The 25769-nt window shown below is 31.8% G+C and overlaps 7 protein-coding genes across 12 annotated transcripts; 4 read left to right on the top strand and 3 right to left on the bottom strand.

Moving 5' to 3' along the window:
• The first annotated feature begins 503 nt into the window (after nucleotides 1–503).
• On the top strand, nucleotides 504–3294 carry LOC105837477 (COP9 signalosome complex subunit 4). Its single transcript, XM_012682290.3, has 8 exons — nucleotides 504–723; nucleotides 797–876; nucleotides 1238–1356; nucleotides 1480–1616; nucleotides 1690–1804; nucleotides 1881–2070; nucleotides 2138–2515; nucleotides 2703–3294. Exons 1-8 carry the CDS (start codon nucleotides 641–643, stop codon nucleotides 2834–2836), a joined length of 1236 nt encoding a protein of 411 aa, XP_012537744.1. The 5' UTR covers nucleotides 504–640; the 3' UTR covers nucleotides 2837–3294.
• Nucleotides 3295–3528: 234 nt separating this feature from the next.
• LOC105837482 (voltage-dependent anion-selective channel) lies at nucleotides 3529–7115 on the bottom strand. 3 transcript variants are annotated; one of them, XM_012682300.2, is made up of 6 exons: nucleotides 6961–7115; nucleotides 5826–6148; nucleotides 5619–5740; nucleotides 5248–5356; nucleotides 4953–5161; nucleotides 3529–4587 (listed from the first exon to the last, which is right to left on the bottom strand). In XM_012682300.2, exons 2-6 carry the CDS (start codon nucleotides 6143–6145, stop codon nucleotides 4496–4498), a joined length of 852 nt encoding a protein of 283 aa, XP_012537754.1. In that variant the 5' UTR covers nucleotides 6146–6148; nucleotides 6961–7115; the 3' UTR covers nucleotides 3529–4495. The 3 variants fall into 3 exon arrangements, with proteins under 3 accessions (XP_012537754.1, XP_012537755.1, XP_012537756.1); XM_012682301.3 differs by lacking the exon at nucleotides 6961–7115 and adding an exon at nucleotides 6607–6875; XM_012682302.3 differs by lacking the exon at nucleotides 6961–7115 and adding an exon at nucleotides 6381–6528.
• A 1286-nt stretch (nucleotides 7116–8401) lies between these two features.
• LOC105837475 (SET domain-containing protein SmydA-8) lies at nucleotides 8402–12718 on the top strand. Its single transcript, XM_012682288.2, has 9 exons — nucleotides 8402–8495; nucleotides 8981–9039; nucleotides 9707–9926; nucleotides 10437–10687; nucleotides 10762–10929; nucleotides 11225–11451; nucleotides 11775–11985; nucleotides 12208–12353; nucleotides 12421–12718. Exons 1-9 carry the CDS (start codon nucleotides 8481–8483, stop codon nucleotides 12651–12653), a joined length of 1530 nt encoding a protein of 509 aa, XP_012537742.1. The 5' UTR covers nucleotides 8402–8480; the 3' UTR covers nucleotides 12654–12718.
• A 757-nt stretch (nucleotides 12719–13475) lies between these two features.
• LOC105837474 (SET domain-containing protein SmydA-8) lies at nucleotides 13476–17400 on the top strand. Its single transcript, XM_012682286.3, has 7 exons — nucleotides 13476–13525; nucleotides 13887–14082; nucleotides 14564–14791; nucleotides 15411–15695; nucleotides 15978–16262; nucleotides 16360–16570; nucleotides 16932–17400. Exons 1-7 carry the CDS (start codon nucleotides 13476–13478, stop codon nucleotides 17231–17233), a joined length of 1557 nt encoding a protein of 518 aa, XP_012537740.1. The 3' UTR covers nucleotides 17234–17400.
• A 406-nt stretch (nucleotides 17401–17806) lies between these two features.
• LOC105837480 (erlin-1) lies at nucleotides 17807–20193 on the bottom strand. 4 transcript variants are annotated; one of them, XM_012682297.3, is made up of 5 exons: nucleotides 19469–19559; nucleotides 19252–19379; nucleotides 18990–19179; nucleotides 18643–18901; nucleotides 17807–18531 (listed from the first exon to the last, which is right to left on the bottom strand). In XM_012682297.3, the coding sequence occupies exons 2-5, from the start codon at nucleotides 19357–19359 to the stop codon at nucleotides 18114–18116; spliced, it is 975 nt and encodes a 324-aa protein (XP_012537751.1). In that variant the 5' UTR covers nucleotides 19360–19379; nucleotides 19469–19559; the 3' UTR covers nucleotides 17807–18113. The 4 variants fall into 4 exon arrangements, with proteins under 4 accessions (XP_012537751.1, XP_012537752.1, XP_012537748.1 ...); XM_012682298.3 differs by lacking the exon at nucleotides 19469–19559 and adding an exon at nucleotides 20066–20193 and having other exon boundaries at nucleotides 17809–18531; XM_012682294.3 differs by lacking the exon at nucleotides 19469–19559 and adding an exon at nucleotides 19662–19808 and having other exon boundaries at nucleotides 17809–18531.
• A 980-nt stretch (nucleotides 20194–21173) lies between these two features.
• On the top strand, nucleotides 21174–23668 carry LOC105837478 (trafficking protein particle complex subunit 13). The gene is made up of 10 exons (XM_012682291.3): nucleotides 21174–21425; nucleotides 21583–21751; nucleotides 21967–22051; nucleotides 22172–22299; nucleotides 22380–22497; nucleotides 22589–22685; nucleotides 22749–22975; nucleotides 23036–23136; nucleotides 23217–23364; nucleotides 23434–23668. The coding sequence occupies exons 1-10, from the start codon at nucleotides 21383–21385 to the stop codon at nucleotides 23524–23526; spliced, it is 1209 nt and encodes a 402-aa protein (XP_012537745.1). The 5' UTR covers nucleotides 21174–21382; the 3' UTR covers nucleotides 23527–23668.
• On the bottom strand, nucleotides 23537–25604 carry LOC105837481 (GPN-loop GTPase 2). The gene is made up of 7 exons (XM_012682299.3): nucleotides 25467–25604; nucleotides 25157–25264; nucleotides 24739–25046; nucleotides 24455–24660; nucleotides 24256–24370; nucleotides 23969–24164; nucleotides 23537–23897 (listed from the first exon to the last, which is right to left on the bottom strand). Exons 3-7 carry the CDS (start codon nucleotides 24857–24859, stop codon nucleotides 23660–23662), a joined length of 876 nt encoding a protein of 291 aa, XP_012537753.2. The 5' UTR covers nucleotides 24860–25046; nucleotides 25157–25264; nucleotides 25467–25604; the 3' UTR covers nucleotides 23537–23659.
• Nucleotides 25605–25769: the final 165 nt, after the last annotated feature.

The following is a 25769-nucleotide window of genomic DNA, read 5'->3' as shown; positions in this document are numbered from 1 at the left end:
CAATTTTTTAATATATGTTATTTATATTTTTATAGGAAAACAGATTTAAGCAATACAAAATATTGCGTGTAAGGTATATAAAGTTTTAAAACATATATATGTATAGTTAAAGTTAATTTCTTCTAAATTGTTCTAAAGTGTATAATTATTTTAGCATAAGACATTGTCTAATAAAAAAAATAAAAAGTAATTTAAAAATAATGTTGCATTGTTTTTTTTTTACAGAAAATAAAATCTATTTTTCAATTCTTATTAATTTATATATCATTTTGCCTGTATACGAACAGAGAATATATAACATATACTCGCATATTTAATATATATAATTATATATAATTTTTTTATCGAAAATATACATAAAATAATTGTCATATTATAATTAACTTTGTATTATCGGCACTTTGTCAACGTAGCACAGAACGGAACCAAAAACGTCTGCCGCGTTATCCGTCGAAAATATTGGTGGCTACGTAGTTTCGTATACGTTGAGGCGCTGATAAACTGCAGTTCCCGAAACGCGAGCAATGCGAGCATGTCCGCGAACATCTCTCGAGCTCGGGCCTCTCTTTAGCACAGAAGTCGGTAGCAGCAGCATCAGCAGCAGCAGCAGCAGTGGCAAGTAAAATTATCGCGAGAGAAGATGATAGTGACGGTGGCTTCGGTGCGTCAACAGCTCAGTAATTTGGCGCATTCCGGCGGCTCCCACAAAGATCAAGCCGAGAAGTATGTGCGTCGAACGAAACCGAGTCCCGATCCCATTGTTTGTATGTTCACGAGCGAACTGTTCTCTGTTTAGATACCGCTCTACTCTAGATACGATATTATGTTCTTCCGGCGAGGAGCAAGTCGATGCCCTGAAGACGTTTATCGAAGCAAGTACGTTATTTTTATCCCGCTAGAATTTTGCACGGAGAAGCGTCGGATTTATAAACGTCCTTCGAAAAATTTACACGAGACCTGCATGACTTGACACACCGCGGACAGGTTATAAGAGGAGTTCTTTAAAACGCGGGCGCGTGAGAGATGGATTACTCCAATTACAAAATTTATAATTGAACAATACATTGTTTCATCGTAAGATGATATAATACAATATTTGTAATACTTAACGTATGTGAGATGAGATTAGAATACCGATCATAATTTAATGCTACAACACAGATAATTAATGCATTATATTTTGTTAATGTATTTCATGTTTGGAGGAACAATCCTTTTAGATAAATTTTTATTCTAGTTGTGAACGAAAATGTAAGCTTGGTAATCTCAAGACAAGTATTGACCGATGTCAGCAGCCGTTTATTGTTTTTACCTGATGAAATATCAAAGGCTGTTTCACATTATACACTGGACAAGGTAAATTAGTATTTTTAGGTTGATTGTGAAGCAAAAATGAGCTATAATAATTGAAATATTAAAGTTTAGATATTAAATTAAATATTAAATTTTGATTGAAAATTAATGTGATGTTTTATACAGGTTCAACCACGTGTAATCTCGTTTGAAGAACAAGTAGCTAGCATAAGGCAACATTTAGCTGATATTTATGAACGTAATCAGAACTGGCGAGAAGCTGCAAACGTTTTAGTTGGAATACCACTGGAAACAGGACAAAAGTAACATATACATATACATGTCAAGTCCTGTTATAATTTACACATGTGATATTAACAAAATTAATCATTTTAGGCAGTATACAATTGATTACAAACTCGAGACTTATCTCAAAATTGCTAGATTATACTTGGAAGACGATGATCCAGTACAAGCTGAAGCATTCATCAATCGTGCGTCACTTTTACAGGTAATTTCTTTGTTGCTTCTGCCATAAATTTATTTTCTTGTTTTATTTATTTAATTCTTTCTTTATTATTCCTTAGGCTGAGTCTAAAAATGAACAGTTACAAATTTATTATAAAGTGTGCTATGCAAGAGTACTAGATTATAGAAGAAAGTTTATAGAAGCAGCTCAGAGGTACAATGAATTATCATATAGGTCCATCATTCATGAAGATGAACGCATGACTGCTCTTAGAAATGCATTGATTTGCACAGTATTGGCTTCTGCAGGCAAGCAATTGTTCAATTGCACCACGCCCTACTTCTTGAACTGTTGTTCACATTGTTCTTCTTACAGGACAACAGAGAAGTCGGATGTTGGCTACATTGTTCAAAGACGAACGCTGCCAACAACTTCCCGCTTATTCAATTCTCGAAAAAATGTATTTGGATCGTATTATTCGACGTTCTGAGTTGCAAGAATTTGAAGCGTTGTTGCAACCCCATCAGAAAGCATGTACCATCGACGGATTAGGCTCTACTATACTAGATCGTGCCGTTATCGAGCATAATTTATTGTCTGCTAGTAAATTGTACAACAATATCTCGTTTGAAGAATTAGGCGCATTGTTGGATATTCCTCCTACTAAAGCGGAAAAAATTGCCAGCCAAATGATTACCGAAAGCAGAATGAATGGCTATATAGATCAAATCGATTCCATAGTACATTTTGAAAGTAAGTTGCTTTGAGTTATTAACTTTAATACATGGATGTTTTTTTAGCCGAGCGCGTTATTTTTTTTTCTTCCAATGTGAAAAGAAAAAATAAAAATGTCAAAAATTCAGCTAAAAACAGGCTTTACGTGTTGCTCTTCACATAATTAGAAGTTTTAATAAATGTATCTTATTTTTCCTGCTTACAGCACGTGAGACTTTACCTACATGGGACAAACAGATACAATCGCTATGTTATCAAGTGAATCAAATAATCGAAAAAATAGCTCAAACGGAGCCAGAATGGATCGCAAAAGCAATGGATGATCAGATGGTGCATTAATATAGATTTTGTTTAATGGAGAAATGTCAAATATGGAATACGGGAATCATTTACAATATGTACACGACACAGTCAGCCAAAATAGTGAATATTTATATAGCTCATCGTTGAGACACAAATATCATCCAAATTCCATGCACGCTCACTTGATTATTTTTCCACAAAATTTTCCGGGAATATATACGCATTGTTTTTAGAATTTACAGTAATATTGCGTACCTAAACTGTGTTAAATTGGCATTACATCCTTTTAATGTTTTGCAATACCAATTTCACCATTTCGCAATGCTCATTAAAAAATGTAACAAAAAAATTAATCATAATTTTACCATACAAATGAATTCAAATTTACTAAAAAAAATGTTTAACTGTTTATTTGCAGTTGATTTAAATAAGATCATTGTAGATGAGAAAAACAATGTAAGTTCTTCTTGTAAATAAATCACATTCGTACTTCGTATAATTTTCTTTACTGAACCCATACATAATTGATAATAATTATCGAGGAGAAATAAAACCCACTTTTATCCGACAAACAATTATTATTTCCTATATAAAATAAAGCAATGGAATTGTACATAGATGCACAGTACTTCTTTTTTGAAAAAAAATTTGACATATCTATATAAAACTATACATGAAAATTCTGTAAAGGAATATACTTTGGTTAATATCTGAGGCAAACATCAAAATTTAGCCAAACTGGCAGTATATTTCTTAACAAGAAACAGATGCGAAAACACCTGTTCTTTATAATAAGAGAATAGTAGTTTCTAACATTGTAATCTATACAAGTTCATAGAGTTGCATTATTTATATTCGAGAAGGCATCATAATTTATTTTTTATATTATGTATGACGATGTGTGTTAAACAGAAATAATGAAAATACATTTACTATCAATCAATCATATTATTAACACTATTTGGTTGCATAAAAATATGCATCATACATCCTAATCTGGTCCTATCCAGCAAGAGATAAAATTTGTGATTTACAAAGTTCGATACCTAATTGAAACAATGTTGATTATTGATTAACGTTCCATAAAAATATTTTGCATTACTTGAAAATTATAATATTCACACATGTAGTAATATATAATAATAATCGAATACGAAGCACGATACAAAAATATTCTTCATATGGATATTTATACTGTAAAATAAACTGACAAGATTTTTTCATGTTGTAAATATCTTATCTATTATGTTTTTATTAATGTTGATTTTGCTATTGCCTTTTCTCTTTTTCTTCCCTCCCGCCCCTCCATTTTATCTTACTCCAGCATATTATTCCGATTTTTATGGAAAGAATTTCAGTCGACAGGAACTGACAAAAAAATTACGTATGGAACTTTAATACGACTAACAGTACAAACTTATACGCGTAATTGCGATTTTATATTGTTCACAAGAAATATTGTTGATTCATGGTCATGATTGTGTATAATATAGACTAATGTGCTTGTTAACTAATTTCCAATGATATTTTGATGTGGCATCTAGTCAAGGATTAAACTATCTACATATAGATAATACTTTATTTGAAGCATGTACTGTCACGCCGATCTTGTGACACAAAGGTCACAAAATATTTATTCGTATGGGATAAAATTTTGCTTTTTCGTAATAGCATTACTCTTTATATGATACGTATTTAAGCCTGAAGATCTAATGCAACGCCATACTTGTGGCCACCAGAACCAAAGTTCTTCCCGTCAATATTGGTAGAAAGAGTCAAAGTTACACCTGTAAATAAAAACATTTAGTAATTAAGCTATTTTTTAAATATATGTATACACCTCTACAAGATTCATCAACTTAACAACTATATATTGCATAAACTATTATAGACTATTGTGAAGTTGTCACTCTGCCAAAAACTTATTCTCTTCAGTATGACAAGTTATTTATAGAATGTTTTTACCGCAAACAACATCATGTACTTTTTCTCATTAAACTTGCCAAATGTACTATGTCAAGCATTTTCAAATTTATAAATAAAATTATTTACACAAGATTTACGTTGTGCATTTTGCACTAGTAAAGATTTTAAGATATCTTTCTAACGTTCCAATTTTTAAAAGAAAACATTTTTTTTAATTATTACGTACCATCCCGTAGTTTCTGTTGATATCCCAAACCTATTTGAAGATTAGAATTCACTTTGGCTCTAATGCTAGCATCATTGTCAAGATTATACTTTGCACCAATACCAAATTGTGTTACGTTATTACTGGAATTATACGCCAAATTAATTGCTCCCTCCAATTCCGGTTTTATTTTATGGTAAATGGAGCTATTAAATTCGCGGCCGTTATCCCTGAAAAAATTTTTTAAATATTGTATTTAAATGTTACTTGAATAAAAAAATATTTCACAATAGTATATTTTCGTTATTATACTTACACGGCGCTGTGAAGAGTAAAATCAGAAGCCGTAAAGCCAAGAGCAAAGTTGTTCCTTGTAAGTTTGTTCCTCTGTGAATCAAAAGATGCTTGATAGCCAGCCAGCCAGCCTGCAAAATACAGAAAATATTGAATCATAATACTTTTAAGTAATACAATTAACATTTGTCAAATAACAAGCTTACTTTTTTATTCATAAAACATTCCACTTGTTCAGAACAAGAAAATAAATATTTGGAACAAAAGGATGGGCACATAGAAGATTAAAAATCTAAATTGAAACTTTTTTCACCAGTTATCAAAGAGATTAATTAATATTATAAAATTTTAATGCCGATAAGAAATACTGTAATTTGAATGTAATAAATTTACCTTGATAACCCACGACAGCCGAGGCATAAATTAAAGGTCCAGCGGACAAACTAAGATCAAAATCAGCATTTGCAGATACACTTTCATGCTTATAAGTTGTCTTCAGTTTTCCAGTTTTTGAGCTGTAAGTATTAAAATAAGTACAAATAAATCCAAATATTATAAATCATAGACTATTTAAATTTTCAACACTACATGGTATCTTACCCAGTTTGTGGGGAAAAGGTACAGCTGTAACCAACCGTGAGACCATTGAGCAACTTATTGGCAAGAGTGACCTCAGTCCCAAGGGTATTGTCAGTATTCCACTTCTCACTAAACGTCAGTCCATGTTCCTTGAACTTGTACTTGGTTTCCAAGTTACCAAACACTTTTCCCGTGTCCTGATTGGATACACCACCGCAGCAGAACTCTACGTCTGAATTGGTCTTGGTCTTCACATCCAGTTTAAACAGACCAAAGTGATAGCCTTGACCGAACACATCGCGAGCGCTCTTTCCCAGGTCGTTGTACGTTGGAGGAGACATGTTCTGCAATGTCATAAAAATATCTTATTAATGCTATTGTCTGCTCTATTGACGATTATATCTGGCCTAGAACTGATTAAAGAAAGACAGAGAGGGCTCAACAATCATAACAAAATAGTGGTTTAAATTTAATCTCGGATACATATGCCAATAATGTACTCTGTTCTATATGGTAAACGCATATACATGTACATTAATTCATTCAAGGACAAAGAAAAAAAACGTTTACACATACGGACGTGCAGGTTCACTAGGCGACTTGGACCGTGCCACGTCAGAGTTCACGAGTAAAACGGAGGTTCTTTTTGAATCGTAAAAAAAAAACTGAGTCACTGTCACCAAGAGCCTAACGCAAATAATTGACAACGATAACAGGCGTCACGAGATGTAATTCGCAACGCGCGTACGGAACGGAATAGTATTGACCTGTCTTTCGCAAGTATTACATAAGCCCAACCAACCGATACCGTCGTTCCAATCGTTCAGAATTCTAACTTGGAAGTCGCTTCGCACGCCGCCGCACATCGAAGGAACAGCCTTTAATCGTCCGGCAACGCGGTCCCCCTAGAGAAACCCCAATTCGAACGTTCGGCCGGGAAATGCGTCGCGCGAGTCACGGCAAACGACATCACGATCGTGATGCCGGTTTCCCACAACGAGGACCGAGAGAGGACCCGTTTCTCTCCCCGACTCTAGCTTTTCTCTCTCGCGTCCAACACCCTTCGCGGATCGTCCTCGGATCGAATCCCTGCAAGCTCGCGACGCGATGGATCACCCGTTGAGAGGAATAAATACTGTGGCGAGGATATACTTACAATTCCTGGTGGGCACAAGACGGTGAGATGTGCAACTCTTTCACGCGCAACTTCGCGACACGAGAGAGACGAGACAGAGAGGGAGCAGGGGCCAGCCGCCAGGGAGAGAGAGTCCGCGACCCACGGACGGACAGTGGCCGCGCATGCGCGACGACGTTGCGCGTGAAAAAGCGCCCGGCCTATTTCCATGCGATCGAGGCGACGGCGCTTCGCAACGCGCGTTGTTCGACGATTTTTTACGTCCGAATGACAAAATTTAGGAACGTCCAAACCGCGAGCTCCGCGAACTCCACGATCAGGACATAATCAAACTTCGAATTTTCAAACGAACTCGAGCGAGAATTCGTATTCATTGTGAACGAAAAACGCGAGCTCGACTTCGACCTGAAGTCAGTTCCGATAGATCGAACAATTTGAACTATTCAAATCTGCCTTATATGGGATAACTTTTTTCTTATCAACAACTAAGAAAGATTTTATAATAAATAATAACTAAAAATAAGAAAAAAATTAAAGAATATAAATCAAACTTCCCTACTATTTTATTATTACATATACGTATATTGTATATTTAATTTTGCAAATTAGGATTCATAATTGGGACCATTATATAATTCTAATCTATGATTGTAAATATAATTCTAAATTTCATTGATTATAATTTTACAAATTTTTTATAAATAAATTATACAGTCGTTTTAACCTAATATCTTCCTTCCCATGTTAAACAATAAAAAATTAATGACTTTATCCATTGATAATTATTTAGATTTGATAGATCGAACTGTTCAAACAATTCGGATAAATGACAAACTTGGATTAATTCGACCGACAAAGTTGTTTGCAATAAAATTTTTACAATAATAAAATTTTAATCTACGATTATAATAAAAATTTTAATTTAATTAATTATATATAATTAATATTAATATAATTCTAAATTGCATCATTACAATTCACCATTCTTAATCTAATCTTCTTGCATACATGTTGAATGACGAAACATTCATTGAACTTTGTTCTTTGACAAGTTAATCGGAATTTGGTTGAAACTATTTTTCAAACTTTTAAGATTGATTTATAAATGTCGAGTTTTTAATTTCAAGTATTTTTTATATAATTTTGTATTTCACAATTATAAAGTCTGATATAAGTATCGCAATTTGAAGATTGACAACACGCTGTTGAAAATTTATAACCGAGAAATTACGATAAATGACGCACGAGAAAATCGTATTCATAGTGCAGCGGAAAATGGCGGAAGCCTTTAGACCTTTTGTACGTTTAGAGTACCAAAAATATATCAGCCGCGTAGTCGCGACGTTTCCAATCGTAATGCGTCGTGTCTGAAAGCGGCGCAAATTTCGCTAGTCGCCTAGTACGAACTAGATTGTACCATTGCCAGAGCTTACGCGCGATATTTTTAATAAGCCGAGAATATAAAGCGCGCGCCAAGCTCGGTCTGCGACTCAGTTCAAGTACTGGCCATCGATGCGGCATCAGCGTCTCATTATATAAACATGTCACAAGAAGCGGTATGTTCTTAGTAATACTTGGATCAATATCTCTGATTAACTTAATTGAGTTGAGTTCAGTGACACTTCTTGTTAAAGATAACTTTTGATATTTTCTTATTGAGATATATATACAGAAAAAAGATTAAGAACGATGAATCATAGTTATACATTTTGCTGCAAGCAATTTTATCAATGAATCAATCGTCGAATTAATTGGAATTTGACCAACATCGTCCCTTGGATAAATCTATTTTTATCTATTCACAAATGTTTTTACGACTTAAAAATTATATTAGCCTGTGTGCAATTTGTGCAATGTTATTTCAGTTCCAGTGAACATATCCCAAATCCCAACACATGATTTGACACACATCACGATAAAGTCAAGATGATATCAAAATTTGCCTGAGTCTTGATATCAAATTTTAATCAAGTTGACGTCTTGACCTTATCATGATAATCTTAGTTGGGATTAATCTTATTATATTCTCTACATGTTTTAGACAAGTGATGTATCCGCATCGCAAGCGTACAAAGTGCTGCAGAATGATCAGGTTGGCAGGTAAGAAGAAAAAAAAGCAGAATTGATAAATAGTTCAATCTGAAATAAAATATGAGATCGGAAGTCTACTACCTTTAGACAGAGAGGAAGTACTCTCTTAATGAGAGAGACGGTACATTAAGTCGTTCGGGGTAAATTAAACACCTACACTCTCTAAGTTACGATCAGTGAAAAATCATTGAAATCAGTGAAAATACCTTGATTTCAATGGTATACTTAAACTTGTCAATTAGTGAATTAAATACACTAATCTTTCAATGATTATACATTAATTCTGAAGTAAAAATTACTAAAAGCCAGTGGATGCTCACTAAAATTACCACAGTTGTTATAAGTATACCACTGCAAATTAGTGAAAATACACTGATTACAATTTAGAGAGCAGAATTATCGAAATCGGATGAATGAACGAATACACATGATTCATACAGTAATATAAAATAATGATTTAAATCGCTCAAATACAAGATATAAAAAATAGAAAAATTTTAAAACATAGAATAAAGAAAAGAGAGATTTTACAAAAGGATTTTCGAAAGAAATAAATGTGCTGCGACGTGGAAAAGATCATATCGGTTTTTTTTCGCGCGATTGGAGTGCAATTAATTTAACGCACGTATTCTAATCAGATGTTTATACAGAAGAAAATTGCATTCGATACTTGCAGATACATGGTCACGAGCAGAGAATTACAGGCTGGTGAAGAAATCGTTACAGAAATGCCTTTTGTTATCGGGCCGAAAGCATGCACTTATCCCTTGTGCCTCTCCTGCTATACACCTTGGCCACCTGAACCGGATGACAAACCGCTATGTTCCAAGTGCGGATGGCCCGTCTGCGGCCAAGAATGTGAGAATGCTCCGCAACATAAAGATTACGAGTGTCAGGTGAGTGAGGCTCATCTCCATTAAAAAAGTTCTAAACAGTTTCTACCTTAGAATGCCATTTTCGCATTTTTCTCACATTGATACTTTACTTTGATGATAATTCACCCGCATAATTAAGAGTGTTTTTACACTTAAAAAATTTTTTTACATTTTTTTCTACTTTACAGGTCGCAAGATTTTAAAATAAGTGAATTAACATTGTTTTAATGTAAAAAATCTTATTAAACATTATTTTAAACTATCAAAATTTTTATAACAGAACTATACTAAACTTGAATTAGATAAAAATTTAGATAAAAATTTACCCACAGTAGCATTCTAGGAAATAGTCTGTAAATTTACCTTTTAACAAGTGACGATTAAGTTATGGAAACTGCTTTGCAGTACATGATCTCTTTAAATCCATAAAGTTGCAGATAGCAATATACATTTGCTCAATTTGCGCCTGTTCGTTTTTTTTTTTTTTCGATATTGTATTTGGCATATCTAAAGGTCTATTTTCTTCGACAGGTGTTTGCACAAGCCAACGAGAAATTTAACGTAGACGCCGCGTTGAACGGAAACAACGAAAATGGCGTTCCGCAATTAGAATGCATAACACCATTGAGACTATTGTTGGAGTCGGAGAGAAACGTCGAGAGATGGAACAAAGAGGTGAAAGATATGGAGACGCATAATAAGATAAGGTCTCAAAAGGTGCAATGGAAATCAGATCACATCAATATCGTGGATTATTTGAGAAAACGGCTCAAACTCGACAGGTATATTGTTATTCTTTGCTCATATTCCCTGTGACGTAAAACTGCGTTCTTCGAAATGCACATTTCGGATGCAGATTTTCAGAGGAATATATACAAACAATATGCGGTATCTTGGAAATTAATACGTTTGAAGTACGAACAGCGAAAGGGTTCAGCGCACGTGGTCTCTATCCGACAGTCGCTCTGATGAATCACTCGTGTGTCTCGAACACGTCTCACAGCATCTCGCCAGTTGATTACAGGTACATAAACTTGCCCACTTGAACATAATCAAGTAAAAATGTAATTCTTGACAACAATACACAACACTGCAGCTACCACCGGTAAAAAAAAGGTATAAGCGGCAATCTTAAGCAGCAACGATTCTCATTTACTTACTTTACTTGCTACACGCTCGTGAACAGTCCTTCCGCAATTAATTCGCGTGCTGCGCGCGATCCCCCAGGAAATCTCACGCGGTTTATTATGCTGATGAAGATACGCCCTGTATTAAATGAGAATAACAATTATGTACGCGGTTCTTCTTTGCGTCTGCAGGATACGGCTGCGTACCACGCTTAAGATACCCGCGGGCGGTGAACTTTATGCGAGTTACACACACTCGTTACTTCCGACGATGCTACGAAGGGAGCATCTGCTCGAGGGCAAGCACTTTGAGTGCGCGTGCCCGCGATGCTCGGATCCTACGGAGCTGGGCACCCATATGTCCTCGCTGAAATGTAACAAATGCGATAATGGAATTGTCTTACCGTTGGATTCATTAGGTATCGCGATAATTTTTCTTTAGGACTGAAATCGGTACAATTTCATTCATTCAAATTATTACAATCGTGCGATAATAATTCTTATGCTCATTCGCGAATAAATGAAATACAAGAATTGACCAAAATTCTTTACTTACAGTGTCAAAAAGTGAAATTATATCGATTTCACGCAATATTTGGCGATAATATGACATTAACAAAAATTTCAAGCTTACGAAAAAAATAACTACTGGAGTATCTAAAAATTTAGCTAAATATATATAGATCAGAAAATAATTTTATATTGGAATCATCTTACATCTGAATGATCAATTTTTTTTTAGATTCAGAAAGTACATGGAAGTGTACGCACTGTGAATTTTCCACCAGCGGTCGCGCAGTGCGCAAAATTTTCCAGATTATTCAAGCGGAAGTAGACGCCGCTGAATCTATCAGTGGAGCCGACGGAGCCGATGCGATTCACGAAAGGGAAATCGTTATTAAAAAATATCGATCGGTTTTACATCCTCGTCATGCCTTTCTTTCGATGTTAAGGTACGAACCGCACTTACAAATAACTTTAATATAAAAATAATTAATTTTGGCTTAATTGATTTCAATTAACTTCAATCTTTAGAATTTAATTTAACATCGTTTCTCCAAATCTGCAAATAACTGGAAATCTGATAGTACATTAACGAATAGTTTTAATTATTTACATTTTTGCACATTTTTCACATAAAAAAATTCTAAACTGCAAGATATAATATTTCTTAGGCACTCATTAACTCAAATGTACGGTCGGGTCGACGAGTACTTATTGGACGATTTACCGGATGTTGTATTGGAGCATAAAGTCGACATGTGTCGTTTATTGCTTCAAGTATTGGACGTTGTGGAGCCTGGATACAGTCGTGTAAGAGGTATGTACTTCTTAAATATATTACTAATTAAAGGAAAGAGATATAACTTTATTTACCTATTTGGTAGGCATGACGTTGTACGAGTTACACGCACCGTTATTATTTTTGGCGAAAGGTCAGTGGAATGCCGGTGTCATTGACGAGGCCGGACTGAAATCTAAAATGACAGAAGCTGCGAATATCCTAAAAGAGGCGGCTACAATATTAACCTTGGAGTCAACGGAAACATCCGAAGGACAAATAGGACTTGTTGCAAAAGACTCTCTAGTACAACTGGAACAATCTATAAATGATTTATAAATATCTGTAAAATCTCGTTATACAAACATATTATATATTATATTAATAAATACAGTATTTCTCGAGATCTTTTATTACTGGCTACCAATTTCATATAATTATAATATTGTAATTATTTGTTAAGATTATTTATCAAGAAAAATAATTTTATGAAGCAGCTAGAAGAAAAAATTGTATGAAAAATGTTTGTACATTTTTTATTTGCAGGAAGCTATGATAGTAACTGCTAACATAGAAATGTACATTAGAAGAATAAAAAAAGATTTTTTTAAATTATTCTAAATATTCCAAATATGTACACAATTATTCTGATTTCTTGAAAATATTATATATTTCAATAAATTTTAATGTATTATTATTGAATTATTTCCGTATAAAAAATGTCTCAACCGATTCAAATAATAAAGAAAAATGCAATTTTAAGAATATTTCTGATTCTATAATATATGTATAACATGTATGTAATAAAATTACATAAAATTATTCAGCGACATTAATTTTTAACAAGATATTTTGAAAAAATCTAGTAAGTTTTTCCTTCGTCTGTCTTATTTTTTATATATTGTGTATATAACAAATTTAATAAACCAATTAATTAAATGTAGAGCTATTGGGTAGAAATAAAGACATTTGCAACGCTAACGTTGCTAACGCGTATACCATGTTCTGTACATTAGAGATTGCACGCAATGCCACGCGGTGTCTAATAATACAGCACATCGTGTGAGTGCCTGAGGAAGACGGTTCATATTACTGATGTCCGCTTGCTGATACCACTTTACAGGTCGACAATCGCTAACTTGAAGAAAGTAATCTGGAAATATGACGCCCACTGTGAAGTATAAGGTTGCGCATTCGAATAAGCTTGGAAGGTAATTATAATTTAACTCAAATACTGATATGTCCTTCTGCGTAATTTACTAATTGCTGTATAATCAAATTGTGACGCAGTCACGAGACACAGTGTTTATTTGAAAACACTGTCTTATTATTTACACACGTTTTTCCTTATAATTAAAAGTAGTTCTTGTTAAAATTTTTACTAAACAATTTTAATACAACTAAAAATAACAGAAAAAAATAATTAATTCTTTATATATTAATAATTTTATTCTTAAAGTAAATTTAGAATTTTTTTCACTTACAAAATAAATATGTTTGTCTATTGAAATAATTGTGTCTAGTTTTGCATATCTACAATTATTTTTGTAAATTATATCTTTCGTTTATAAGGTATCTCGTGACAACTAAAAACATAGCGCCAGGAGAAGTTATTATTCGAGAGGAACCGATCGCGGTTGGTCCGATGATATACAAAAAGGATTGTTTTTGCTTTGCCTGTATGCGCATGTTGCCAAAAATTGGCGAAGAAAAACACTACATTTGTTCCAGATGTAACTTTGCACCGTTGTGCAGCGTAGCATGTGAGGTAACAAGTCGGAATAATATGTTACATTCAGCAATTCTTAAAGATGTCTGGAAAAGAATTTATCAAGGAATTTGTTATGAAGGAAAGAAGTATTTTTTCGCTAATCTGTGCTAAATAAACTCCAATGATATAGTAACTTCGCTGCTGGTTAAAATAATAAAATTTAAACTTCTGCAAGCAAAATTACTCGTTTAAAATATATGTGATCAGTGGATGCACGAAATTGTGATCATTTATGTTTATTTTTATCAATGTAGATTAATTTTAATCTTGGTTTAAGTTATACTTTATCCTTTTCTAATTTTTAAAACTAGAAAAAAAATAAAAAATAAATTAAATCATTATTAAAGCTAATCTGTATTAATAAAAATAGACATTAAAGAGAACAAAAATAAAGTTTGAGAATCGCTGCGTTACGTAACGTCACGAAATAGTGACTTTCGAAGTAGCACTTCTAATCTCTTTTTTCCTATCTTTGAAGATACGAACGAATCATCACATAAATGAAGAATGCCAAATATTTAAGGATAATCAAGATCTATTGGCGGAAAGCAAAATTGATGCGGCAGGAATTTTACTAGCCTTACGGCTATGGCTAATAAAACACAAGAATCCAGCTGTATGGGAGAAAATAGATCATATGGAAGCTCATTTGGATAAAAGGATTGGTACATCCATTTGGAACGACAGAGAAGTCAATGTTGTAAATGTGAGTTTTGTATAAATCAAATTTTTACATCGTTCATTGACTACAATGACATAACTAAAAAGTCATGATTTTTTTTAGTTATCTGTAAGAAAAAAAATAATTCTAATAAGAATTTAATACACAAGAAGTTAATAATACTTTTATTTTTGTACAATTAATAGATCAAATAGTTACACCAAAATTGCCAAATTTAAAAATAATATTACAAAGTGTTAATAATTCAAATTATTCAAACTGAAAATTTGTTTTTTTCTTTATATAATTGCAGTAAATGAGCGATATTAAATATTCAAACTACCAGTTACCTAAAGAACATGTTAGATAACTACAACAGTCACTGAATAATCATCAGTAAATATTTGTTTAAAAAATATTAAAAATAATAAAGCTTTTAAAAATGCAAATTGATATTTTTAAAAACTAATTTTATACAGATTTCATAAAATACCATTTTTTACCAAAAAATGTAATTAAAATAGCTTATTTTTGTTTATATATTCATTGACTGATATAGTGATTCTACATAAATATTTTTGAGATATTTACCCAAGAGATTTCTTCATATATTCGAAATCATTCAAGATGTTTAGATCCCATTCTGTACATGTATGTGATATAGGTAATCCGAAAGATTCGCATGCCTAATGAGATTGAGCCGCCAAGTACGGAATTAATGCAGAAATTGTGCGGAATTTTGGATGTGAATGCCTTCGAATTGCGATCACCTGACTCTCTTGATGGTCTTGTTCTGCGAGGTTTATACATCGAAGCGACCCTGATGGCTCATGACTGCAGAGGCAACACTCACATTACTGTGGATAACAATTTTCTGTTGACCGTTTATGCGAGCGTAGCGATCAAACAGGACGAAGCTATTCTTTTCAATTATACCTCATCGCTGCTAGTTAGTTAAAAATGCATAAAATATATATTTATAATATTCATATAATAAAATATATAATTATATATTATAGATATATTTAAAAAATCTAACAAAATTAATATTTTGCTTTCTTTATCTGTGCTGACATAATTCAAAATTATTTAACGATTTACTTAAAAAGCTATATCTTTTCATTAAAAACATTTTTCTCTTTTTTTTTCTTCTAAAAGAGACTCTCGTTATATAATAAATAAACTTTCAAAATATTTTCTAATTTTATATACTATTGATATGTTTAACTAGGGTACAGCTGATAGAAAAGATTATCTTCGAAAAGGAAAGTATTTTGAATGCGAATGCTCTCTATGTATAGACCCGTATGAATTGCAGTCACATATGAGTAGTGTACTATGCCCGCGCTGTAAAAAAGGATTTGTAGGTATACAAGATACTTCTATCATCGATCCATATGAGCAAAGTCGATGGCAGTGTCAGGTGTGCAAGAGGACCTATGGTGGTCATCTTATTAGAGCTACATTGAACATATGCAGAACGCTCATCGACGAATGCGAGGACACTGATATAAAAGTTCGCAAAATATAAATCAATATTATATAGATCAAAATTAAACGTATTTAAAGCTTTACATTTTTTTCCCACAATGTTCGCACTTGATATTTTTCAGAAAATAGACAACTTACTTAAGAGATTATCCCGATCGCTGCATACAAATCATTTCCTAATGTTGTCTTTAAAACAGAAGTTATTGACAGCCTGCAGAAAAGAAATAACATCTCCTAATCCTCAAAAAAAGATTATACAAAAAATGTTAGATACGTGTAAGGAAGTCTGTAATGTTTTAGAAATAGTAGAACCTGGCATATCACGTTTAAAAGGTACGAAACGCATTATTGTTTACTTAAACCTTCTGTTCAAATTTCCTAGTATCATATTTTGAATCAATATGATAAGAAAACTATAAAAAGTAAAAAAAATTTCACAGAAAAGATTTTACCTTGACAAATGTGTTAAAGAAAAATTTCTAAATAAAATAATCAAGAAATAAAATACATTTTGAGTCAAGTAAATTCGAACGAAACGGCAGGGTTAATTCTATATACTGCATAATATTTCAATAACATAAATTTAAAATATTCTGAAAAAAGACAATACTTTACAATATTTTATTTTTAAGATTTTAAAGATATTTTTATGATGAGGAAAAGTATTTATCAATATTATAAACACTGATTTCAGGCATAATGTTATACGAGATGCATTTACCTGTAATAATATTGGCAAATCGATCTTATTCCGCGCGTGAAATCTCTTCAACGCAGTTGGCCTGTCAACTGGAAGAGGCAAGGAATCTTCTAAAAAAAGCTCTAACTATGCTTCTTTTGGAACCGCCAACTACGCCAGAAGGAAAATTGGTAAAGAGAGCGCTGGAAGAATTACGAACGTTAAATCAGAATATAAGCGACGTTAAATCTCTACCATCAGAAGAGTCCAAAGCTCATGTGCGTACAATGAGAAAACATCGTAAAAAAATCAAATAATCACATCTTATTCCATCCCAACATATTTTTAAACTGATATTGAAGATAATTTATAATTTTTCTTGTAAAAAAGACAGTATCAAAACAACATATTGCACACACACACACACACACACACACACACACACACACGCGCGCGCGCGCGCGCGCGCGCGCACATATATACACACACTAAATAAACAAAAAAATGTCATCACCCTTTGGTAATTTCTTTTTTATTCCTTAATAATATATAAAAGATAAGTGAACTAATCTTTCAAATATATTTTTTGTGTACAAAAAATCAATATAGTCATAAAAAAATCATAATTGTGTAAAATTTCGAAAAGTAATGTAATTTAATTATTCGTCATTTCAAAAAACAACTTTCTTTAAAAAAATTAACATTAAAATATTTATTAAAATTTAATTATAATCAAATCGCAAAATTTTAATTCAAATCTCTAGTTCAGATATTTTTCAGTCATTAATTATTACTAATAATTCATAATTATATCACATAATATTATATTGCTTTACATTGCACAAAGAGTTTATTATTATTATTATTATTATTATAAAAACGACAGAACATGTATTTGTAATTGTAATGTTATTTCTATATGGATTTAATAAATATATTTATACAAAATTTTAATTTCACACATTAATTTAGAAGCATAAGTAACACTCCGCGGAATTCTAAAATGATATATAATTTACACGTTTTACATAGAAAAAAATGTGCCTGCGCACAACACTAGAAGTTGTAAATTTTCGAAAATTTTCAATTTTATTATTGCATAAAAATATATGTCCAAAAAGATAAAATCACTCACGTTTCACCTTGCGTAATAATTATAGAAATAAGGTACGAATTGTAGCATTATTCACTTGTTTATCACTTCTGTTGTTCAATAACACTATTAGACTTGGCATTATTCAAGCAACTTTCATATGCAAATACTTTTGGAATGTCTTGCCCATAATATATTTTGGTATTGTGTGCCAATGCCTCATACTTCTTGAGCTCTAAGAATTCCTTGGACAAAAGTAGTTTATTTGCCTCAGCTTGCATTTTCATCTGGTAAAATTCGGCATCTGAACGGCTCTTTTGTCTTGCTAAATGCATCTCGTCCTCTATTGCAGCCATTTGTTGCAGAGATTCTTTTTCCATGATCTTTTGATTATACTGAATCTTTGCAACTAGTGCTTCTTTCTCAGCTTCAATGATAGCTTTTTTGCGATCGGTCTCAGCATCTTTCTCTACTAATTTTTGATGTTGAGTGGATATTAACAGTTTCGTTTTTTCTGCTTCCCTAGATAATTTAAAATGTTATGTATGTAAAAATGAATTAATATTTAAAATAGAAATATATATTTAAAAAATTAAATGTAATAAATTAATTAATTATAAAATGTTTACTTACATTAATTCATAGTTTTTCCTTATTGTTTCGGGAATTTTTGGTTTTGTTACTCTTACAGCCTGTATATTAAGACCAGGCGCTAATTCATTTAAATCTCTTTGAAGTGCAGTCTTTAGATTCTCATCGATTTGATCAAACAAATCAATGTATACTTCATGTAATGTATGTATAGAACAAAATTGATTCAACTCATGGTGTATCTTGTTAAAAATTAAAGTGCGATCGTAATCTGCCGTAAAGTTTTTTACCATGTTGTAGACTACGAAAAAATATATATGTTAATATAAATTGTCAAAATGAACAATTATATTAATATTCTTTAAGAAAAAATTTGTTCCACAATTTACCGCTATTTGCATCCAATATATTCACAACTTCTATACGATCAAAATAGATGATAACACCACCACTGGTTCCACATGGCACATTCTTCACTTCATCAGTCTGTAGTGTTACTTGAACTGAACGATACGTGGTCAGAAATGGTATCATCATGTGAAATCCTGGATTGCTCACTTGGGGCAACAATGCGCCACCCTGACAAATATTTATATAATTATCAACAGAAATTATGAAAAATAAGAGAACTTTTTGTTAAAAATAACTCACTCGAAAGTATACTCCTACATGGCCCTCCTCAATACGATGAAGGGAAAAGTTAAATACTATTGCAAAGCACACGAGAAAACAGATTGCTATGATTTTTTGGTCAAACATAGTCGCTCGTTTACAATACGCTGAAAAATACAGAAAAAAAAATGTACGTACATGAGACTGAATACCATATATAGTATCATATATAATAAATATAAAACAGGGCGAATACATGAAATAAATCCCGAGTTTGAGCGGTTTAAAATAACAGTATCACGTAAAATTAGTAATTACGTAACATACGAATATAAAACGGTAATTATATAGCATACAATTAGCAAATCCACCGCTGGCACGATTCCCCAAAATTCAAAACATCGAGAGAGGTTATCTTTTCGGTAATCGCATCGAGCAAGTGTAAATACCTCAATCTAGGACGAAGACCGTTTATTATAAAGTGATAATAGATGTGATTAGAACTGCAGATCACAGCATGGTTAATTTATATTTGCGAAATAAATCCCTCGACATTATTATTTCATCTGATAGCCATTAGTACATTAATTCTCCCGATTTCTTTTTCGATGAAGGTATCGACTTAAGGTAATATCGAAAACAACAATTGCTTTTTTTGCTTAATTTTTTAAAATTATTATTTCCACTAATGTAAATTAACTTTAATCTCAATTTTTAGAATAAAAAAAAGATAAAAACTAAGTTAAACCAAGATCAATGTTAATTTATCGATGAAAATAAATAAAAAGTTAGAATATAAATTAAATATTATAATTGTTGAGAGAATTCGAGTTAGACATATATACTTAATTACCACAAGATTTTTAAATATAGGGTGGAATGCACTGTCTTTTTGAGCAGGTTTAATTTGACGACGATACAATAACTAACAATATTTCAGATAAATACACGCTAATTAAATGTTGGTTCGTTACGACCAGGCTGACGAGAACTGAGTCTGAGCTCAAGATTCGACCGATCGCTTAACCGAGGTATTTTGTTATCAAAATAACCATAACTAAATAATTAGACATGTTTTGTTATATATATTTACGAAATCGAATCAATATTTATTAAAAAATATTGATTCGATTTCGAAATAAAAGTTTAGAATTTACAAAAAAGATATATAATATTTATCAATTTCAAAGCTATTTCTTATAAAGAGCTCAGATGAGACACATACATCATCTGAACACGTGGACGAATAACAAGACAACACGTGATTCCAATGAGACGTATGTACGCTAGCAATGTAATGAAAATAAAAGAGAAAATGACAACACGTAATTCCGAGTCGCTGCATATATAGGGTACTTTCCATTTAGTGACACAAGTCGACACAAGTGTGTCGTTCTATCTTTGTTACTCATTGAACATAAAAAAAGATAGAACGATGCTTGTGTCGACTTGTGTTACTAAATGGAAAGACCCATAGTGATGTGATGAAATAAAAGTGAATATATATTATTTATATGTTTTAATATCTATATATGTTTATAAAACATTTATAAAAATGAAGCTTAATGCTTATAAAAATAACTCGAAAAATAAAAAGCAGAGCATAAATCAAATGTAAAGAGAAAGTGACAGAAAGAATCATAATCGAAACTTAATGCTTTTCTATGTTTGAACTCTTACTTTATTTTCTCTAAAATTTTTTTAAGTATTAATAAATTTAATACAAGAAAATATAAAAAAATTAAAACAATATTTTAAATCCAAATCGAGTAAATCTAAATTAATCGATCGATTTAAATCGATTTTTTCGACTTATCGATAAGTATCGTTTATCTCTTTCTCTCAAACTGTACTTATTTCATTTTAAGTACAGATGGTCTGTTCTTTCTAGCTGCACTGTTGCACTGGTGCAATAAGTTAGAATAAGAAAAAATATACTTGTCTTACTTTAACTTATTGCACCAGTGCAACAGTGCAGCTAGAAAGAACAGACCAAGAAAGTACAGTGTAGTGCAATTTATGTGGAAAAAAAAACAGATCTGACATAAGATAACAAGGTTAGGTTCTCGAAGTCAGTGACGTAAAGTGACGTCGATTTGACAGTGCAACATAAATAATTTAATGGTGTGTTTATGTGTTTAATACTTCTTTCGTGATTTATTTGAAAAAAATGGAAGTCAAAACAAAGAGTGAACATTTGCTAGCTTTGAAAGGTAATTTATCGCGAAGCGAATTATGTTGCTTTGCAATCTTTTAGGCTAGAGACACTATATATTAACTATATAATCATTTTAATGCACGTACAACTAATTATGGCTACCTGGAGGATTCATTATATCTACTAATAAAATTGTAAATTGTTTTCCACAGTAATGAGATTGACACGACCTACCCTAGCGAGTCCTACAGTTGTTACTTGTGATTCTACAGATTTGCCAGGCAATACATTAAACAATGAACTTAAAAACGATTGCACAACATTGCAAGGCATGGAGGCACTTGCTATAGGCCAATTTATGGTACTGCCTCAAAGCTTTGGGTATGTCTTTTGCCTAAGGGTCAATTGTTCCAATTTATCAGAAAGCTTTATCCACTGGGTATTTTTTGTCTGTATTTATTTAAAAAGAAAGATAAAGATAGACACATGTTTACTTAAGTATAAGTAAGTTTATCCAGAGTTGGAGCAATTGACCCTAATAATTTTTATTTACATATATTTGTGACAAGACAGTATTAGAAATTATATTATTTCAGAAATATCTATTTAGGAGAGATATTCTCCAGTTATCTATGTGTTCATAATGGCAGTAATCAAGTGGTAAAAAATGTTACTGTGAAAGTAAGTTTAAATTATAATTTAAGGTTTATTTCCTAAAAGATGCTAATATCTTAATAAGTCATGTATTTTTATAATTGTCATTATTATATTTTTAACCTTGTTGGCTTTTGGATTTTATAGGCTGATTTACAAACAAGTACGCAAGTAATTCCACTCTCTAGCAATAACCTAGAGGGAAAAGAATTAGCACCTGATAGTACAGTGGATGAAGTTATTCACCATGAGGTTAAAGAAATAGGTACACATATGTAAGGATGTTTATAAATTTCTATATAAAAAATTATTCTTATCTTTAAATAAAAAATGGATACTTTTATTATATTTTTAGATTAGTTTGTGAAGTGTCTTATACAAATCAAATTGGACCTCCTCTATCATTCAGGAAATATTTCAAGTTTCAAGTAGTTAAACCACTGGATGTAAAGACCAAATTTTATAATGCAGAGGTAATATTTAAATATATATATTAATCTTATTATATAGAAATATAGTCTTACTATTTATTCTGTTGTATGTTCATAATAATATTTCTTAAAGTCAGATGAGATCTATCTAGAAGCACAAATACAAAATTTAACAGCTGGGCCAATTTGTTTAGAAAAGGTTGCCCTTGAATCATCTCATTTATTTAGTGGTAAGTTCTCACTGATTACAATGTTGACTAAGGATTTTTAATTTTAAACATGTTATATTTTAGTAACTACATTAAATACAAATGACGAGGGAAACTCTATTTATGGAAGTGTAAATCTATTAGATACAGGTTGTAGTAGACAATATCTGTACTGTTTAAAGCCACAATCGAGTTTGTTAAAAGATCTAAAAATGATGCAAAATGCCACAAATATTGGCAAATTGGATATTGTGTGGAGGAGCAATTTAGGAGAAAGAGGAAGATTGCAAACGAGTCAACTGCAGAGAATGGTATGTTGTATTGTTCCTCAACAATTAAGAATATGTATAAAGGTATTAATGTTATTTCAGGCCCCTGAATATGAAGATCTGAGAGTTATTGTAAAGGATATTCCTTTGAAGGCTTATCTTGAAGAACCAGTTAATTGCACATGCCATATAATAAATACATCGTAAGTGCAATTACAAATGCAAAAGTATATAACAAATTATATGTACACAAAATATGTTTTCTTTTGCTTTTTTTGTATAGAGAAAGAAGTATGGAATTATTATTAAGCTTAGAGTCAAATAATTCCATAGCTTGGTGCGGGATGTCTGACATAACAATTGGTACTTTGAAACCTGGAGCTTCCATGGATATACCTCTTTGTTTCATTACACTAGATACAGGCATTATTGTAAGTAAGATTTATTTATAGATTACAGGAAAAATATTAAATTCTTTACTAAATAACATTCTTTTACAGACCATTTCTGGTTTAAAACTTACGGACACATTTCTGAAAAGAGTCTATGACTATGACGATCTAGCACAAATTTTTGTTAATCAATTGGATTAAAAAATATGTATATGTAGCACTTTTATCAACATTTATTATTTATAAAAATTACAGCAAGATATATTGTTATGTAAAAATGAATGTAATGTTAATGGATGTATGTTACAGTTTACTCTTAAAAAAATGACAATGTTTATAAATATTCATCCAGCGATGATATTTTTTCAGTTTCACTGACTGCTCCTACTGCACATGCGAGTAACGTTTGAACGTCTCGCGGTTCGTTACCACCAAAAATATACCCATTGGCCTTATCCACTGCATTCTTCACTTGTAGCAATAACGCCTTGTTAGTAACGTCCAATGGTATGAAACTAACGAGACTGTAGTCTTCGATTATTGATACTAACGCAGCATTGAGTTTCTTGTATCTATAAAATATTACATCTATTTAGAAAATTTTTTTCTCAGTTTTTAATAAGTGTAATTTTATTTAACTTACTTTGCAGTAAAGGGATTTTCATCCAATTGTTCTAAAAGATATTTTAAATCCAGTACTTCGGTGTAAAAATCTACATTAAATGCTAGACGATCACTGAACTTTTTCATCTCGTCAAACTTTGTCATAATATTTACATGAGGCAAACCTATTTGTAACATTACTGTCGTGCAGAGAATTAAAGAGGACAGGTATTTTCCTACAAATTATAATTGCATTAAGAAATAAGCTGTAGTAATATAAATATATAATAGATTTTTTTTTAATTGAACAAATGCACTAATATCTACCAGGATCACTACAGTGATGCGAATCCACAAGATGTACACTGCATAATCTCACTAAATTCTGGTTTAAATTTTCCGCTATCTGACTCATCGACTTATGATGCGTATATAATTCAACCTATCACATTAACAACATATTATATGACACTGTCAGATATTAAATATATAGAAAAGAATAATTTTCTTAAGAAAAACAACTCACTTGACCGGGACAGTCAAAGATAAGATAGTGATCCTTTAAATTTAAAACTTTTGCAATAAGCCATTTGACATTGGTTTCTAAGAATTCCATACAGTAAACTAAGGCTCCATTTGGTCCAAGTCCAAAATGTGTCATAACTTCCTCATGTTTAATCAATTCAGATATATCTGCTGCTGGAGTGTACTCCATATTTTCATTTGCTGGATCTAAAATGTAGCAATTGTTTGCATATATTTAATTAGAAAAGAAAAACAATGAAATATTGAAATAACATTTTTATATACCAATATTAATAACAGCTACTTTTCTTCCAATGGACTCCAAAAATTTGGACATTGCATTGCAATATGTTGTTTTTCCACTACCAGGTGGGCCAATGACAAGCTGACCAAAAATTAAACTCATGATGATCCAATTGACATTACATTACCATGGTTTTATTTGATTTATAGCAGCAACAATGGATTTCAAAGTCACCAGGTTATAATTTTTTAGTGCTATTGACAGCAATAACGGTTTCTCAATGTTAATTTGTTGTGCTATGTATCTGGCAGCTACATGAACATCATTGTTGTCGCTGCCAAAAATAGTCCTGGCAATTTTAATTAAATAAATAACATATAATAATCAAATCATTATACGTACATGATAATTATTATATTATTGTAACAATGTTACTGATATGATTACAATGCTACTTACTTTATTGTAAACACATCGTTACTATAACCATTAATAGCGGATTCACGATTTATTGTCAACAATGTTCCAAACTTTTTAAAGTGCGTTACGATCAACAGAGTTCGGTTGCTGTAAAAACAGAAACGTGAAAACGCGGATAAATAAAAATTATTCAATAAGGAACATTATGAAAAGCTATTGAGTGTTATTATTTACACAAAAGTACGAGATCAGATATGCTATAGAAATTAGAAAAACAGGCTGAGAAAATTTCTTTGATCTCATTATCTGACAAGCGTCAGCAAAAAAAAATGTGTACAGATCATTGTACCTGTAGGGTTTTAAAACGATATCAGTGTGATGATCACCATTCGTAACGATACCACAGGTATGTTCACTCATATTTCTTTCGCATTATCAAACCAAAACTTCCAAGTCTTGCCATAACCTGCTCCGATTTTACGATGACAAATGCATGTGTGATGATGCCGCAGAAAGCGCCCTCGATCGGATACATATGGCAAGTATAGGCCTGTTCTTTTTCGCTGCACTGGTGCAATAAGTTAAAATGAGAAAAAATATATTGTTCTTACTCTAACCTGTTGCACCAGTGCAGCGAAAAAGAACAAGTTAT

Source organism: Monomorium pharaonis, chromosome 4 (genome assembly GCF_013373865.1).
Source record: "Monomorium pharaonis isolate MP-MQ-018 chromosome 4, ASM1337386v2, whole genome shotgun sequence".
NCBI lineage: Eukaryota > Metazoa > Arthropoda > Insecta > Hymenoptera > Formicidae > Monomorium > Monomorium pharaonis.
This window is presented reverse-complemented; position numbering and strand designations above follow the sequence as displayed.

Coding starts and splice junctions, on each gene's coding strand:
- LOC105837477 (XM_012682290.3), top strand. CDS start 641: ATGATAGTGACGGTGGCTTCGGTGCGTCAACAGCTCAGTAATTTGGCG. Junction 877..1,237: donor GAAGACGTTTATCGAAGCAA/GTACGTTATTTT, acceptor TTTTTATTCTAG/TTGTGAACGAAAATGTAAGC. Junction 1,617..1,689: donor CCACTGGAAACAGGACAAAA/GTAACATATACA, acceptor TAATCATTTTAG/GCAGTATACAATTGATTACA.
- LOC105837482 (XM_012682300.2), bottom strand. CDS start 6,145: ATGTCTCCTCCAACGTACAACGACCTGGGAAAGAGCGCTCGCGATGTG. Junction 5,357..5,618: donor GGCTGTCGTGGGTTATCAAG/GTAAATTTATTA, acceptor TGTATTTTGCAG/GCTGGCTGGCTGGCTATCAA. Junction 4,588..4,952: donor TCAACAGAAACTACGGGATG/GTACGTAATAAT, acceptor TTTTATTTACAG/GTGTAACTTTGACTCTTTCT.
- LOC105837475 (XM_012682288.2), top strand. Junction 10,688..10,761: donor AAACGGCTCAAACTCGACAG/GTATATTGTTAT, acceptor TTTCGGATGCAG/ATTTTCAGAGGAATATATAC. Junction 11,986..12,207: donor GCCTTTCTTTCGATGTTAAG/GTACGAACCGCA, acceptor AATATTTCTTAG/GCACTCATTAACTCAAATGT.
- LOC105837474 (XM_012682286.3), top strand. CDS start 13,476: ATGACGCCCACTGTGAAGTATAAGGTTGCGCATTCGAATAAGCTTGGA. Junction 14,083..14,563: donor TGTGCAGCGTAGCATGTGAG/GTAACAAGTCGG, acceptor CTATCTTTGAAG/ATACGAACGAATCATCACAT. Junction 15,696..15,977: donor ATTATACCTCATCGCTGCTA/GTTAGTTAAAAA, acceptor ATGTTTAACTAG/GGTACAGCTGATAGAAAAGA.
- LOC105837480 (XM_012682298.3), bottom strand. CDS start 19,359: ATGTTTGACCAAAAAATCATAGCAATCTGTTTTCTCGTGTGCTTTGCA. Junction 18,902..18,989: donor TATATTGGATGCAAATAGCG/GTAAATTGTGGA, acceptor ATTTTTTCGTAG/TCTACAACATGGTAAAAAAC. Junction 18,532..18,642: donor AGGAAAAACTATGAATTAAT/GTAAGTAAACAT, acceptor TAAATTATCTAG/GGAAGCAGAAAAAACGAAAC.
- LOC105837478 (XM_012682291.3), top strand. CDS start 21,383: ATGGAAGTCAAAACAAAGAGTGAACATTTGCTAGCTTTGAAAG. Junction 21,426..21,582: donor ACATTTGCTAGCTTTGAAAG/GTAATTTATCGC, acceptor TGTTTTCCACAG/TAATGAGATTGACACGACCT. Junction 22,498..22,588: donor CCAAATTTTATAATGCAGAG/GTAATATTTAAA, acceptor TATTTCTTAAAG/TCAGATGAGATCTATCTAGA.
- LOC105837481 (XM_012682299.3), bottom strand. CDS start 24,859: ATGAGTTTAATTTTTGGTCAGCTTGTCATTGGCCCACCTGGTAGTGGA. Junction 24,661..24,738: donor AGTAGCTGTTATTAATATTG/GTATATAAAAAT, acceptor GCTACATTTTAG/ATCCAGCAAATGAAAATATG. Junction 24,165..24,255: donor GCATCACTGTAGTGATCCTG/GTAGATATTAGT, acceptor TATAATTTGTAG/GAAAATACCTGTCCTCTTTA.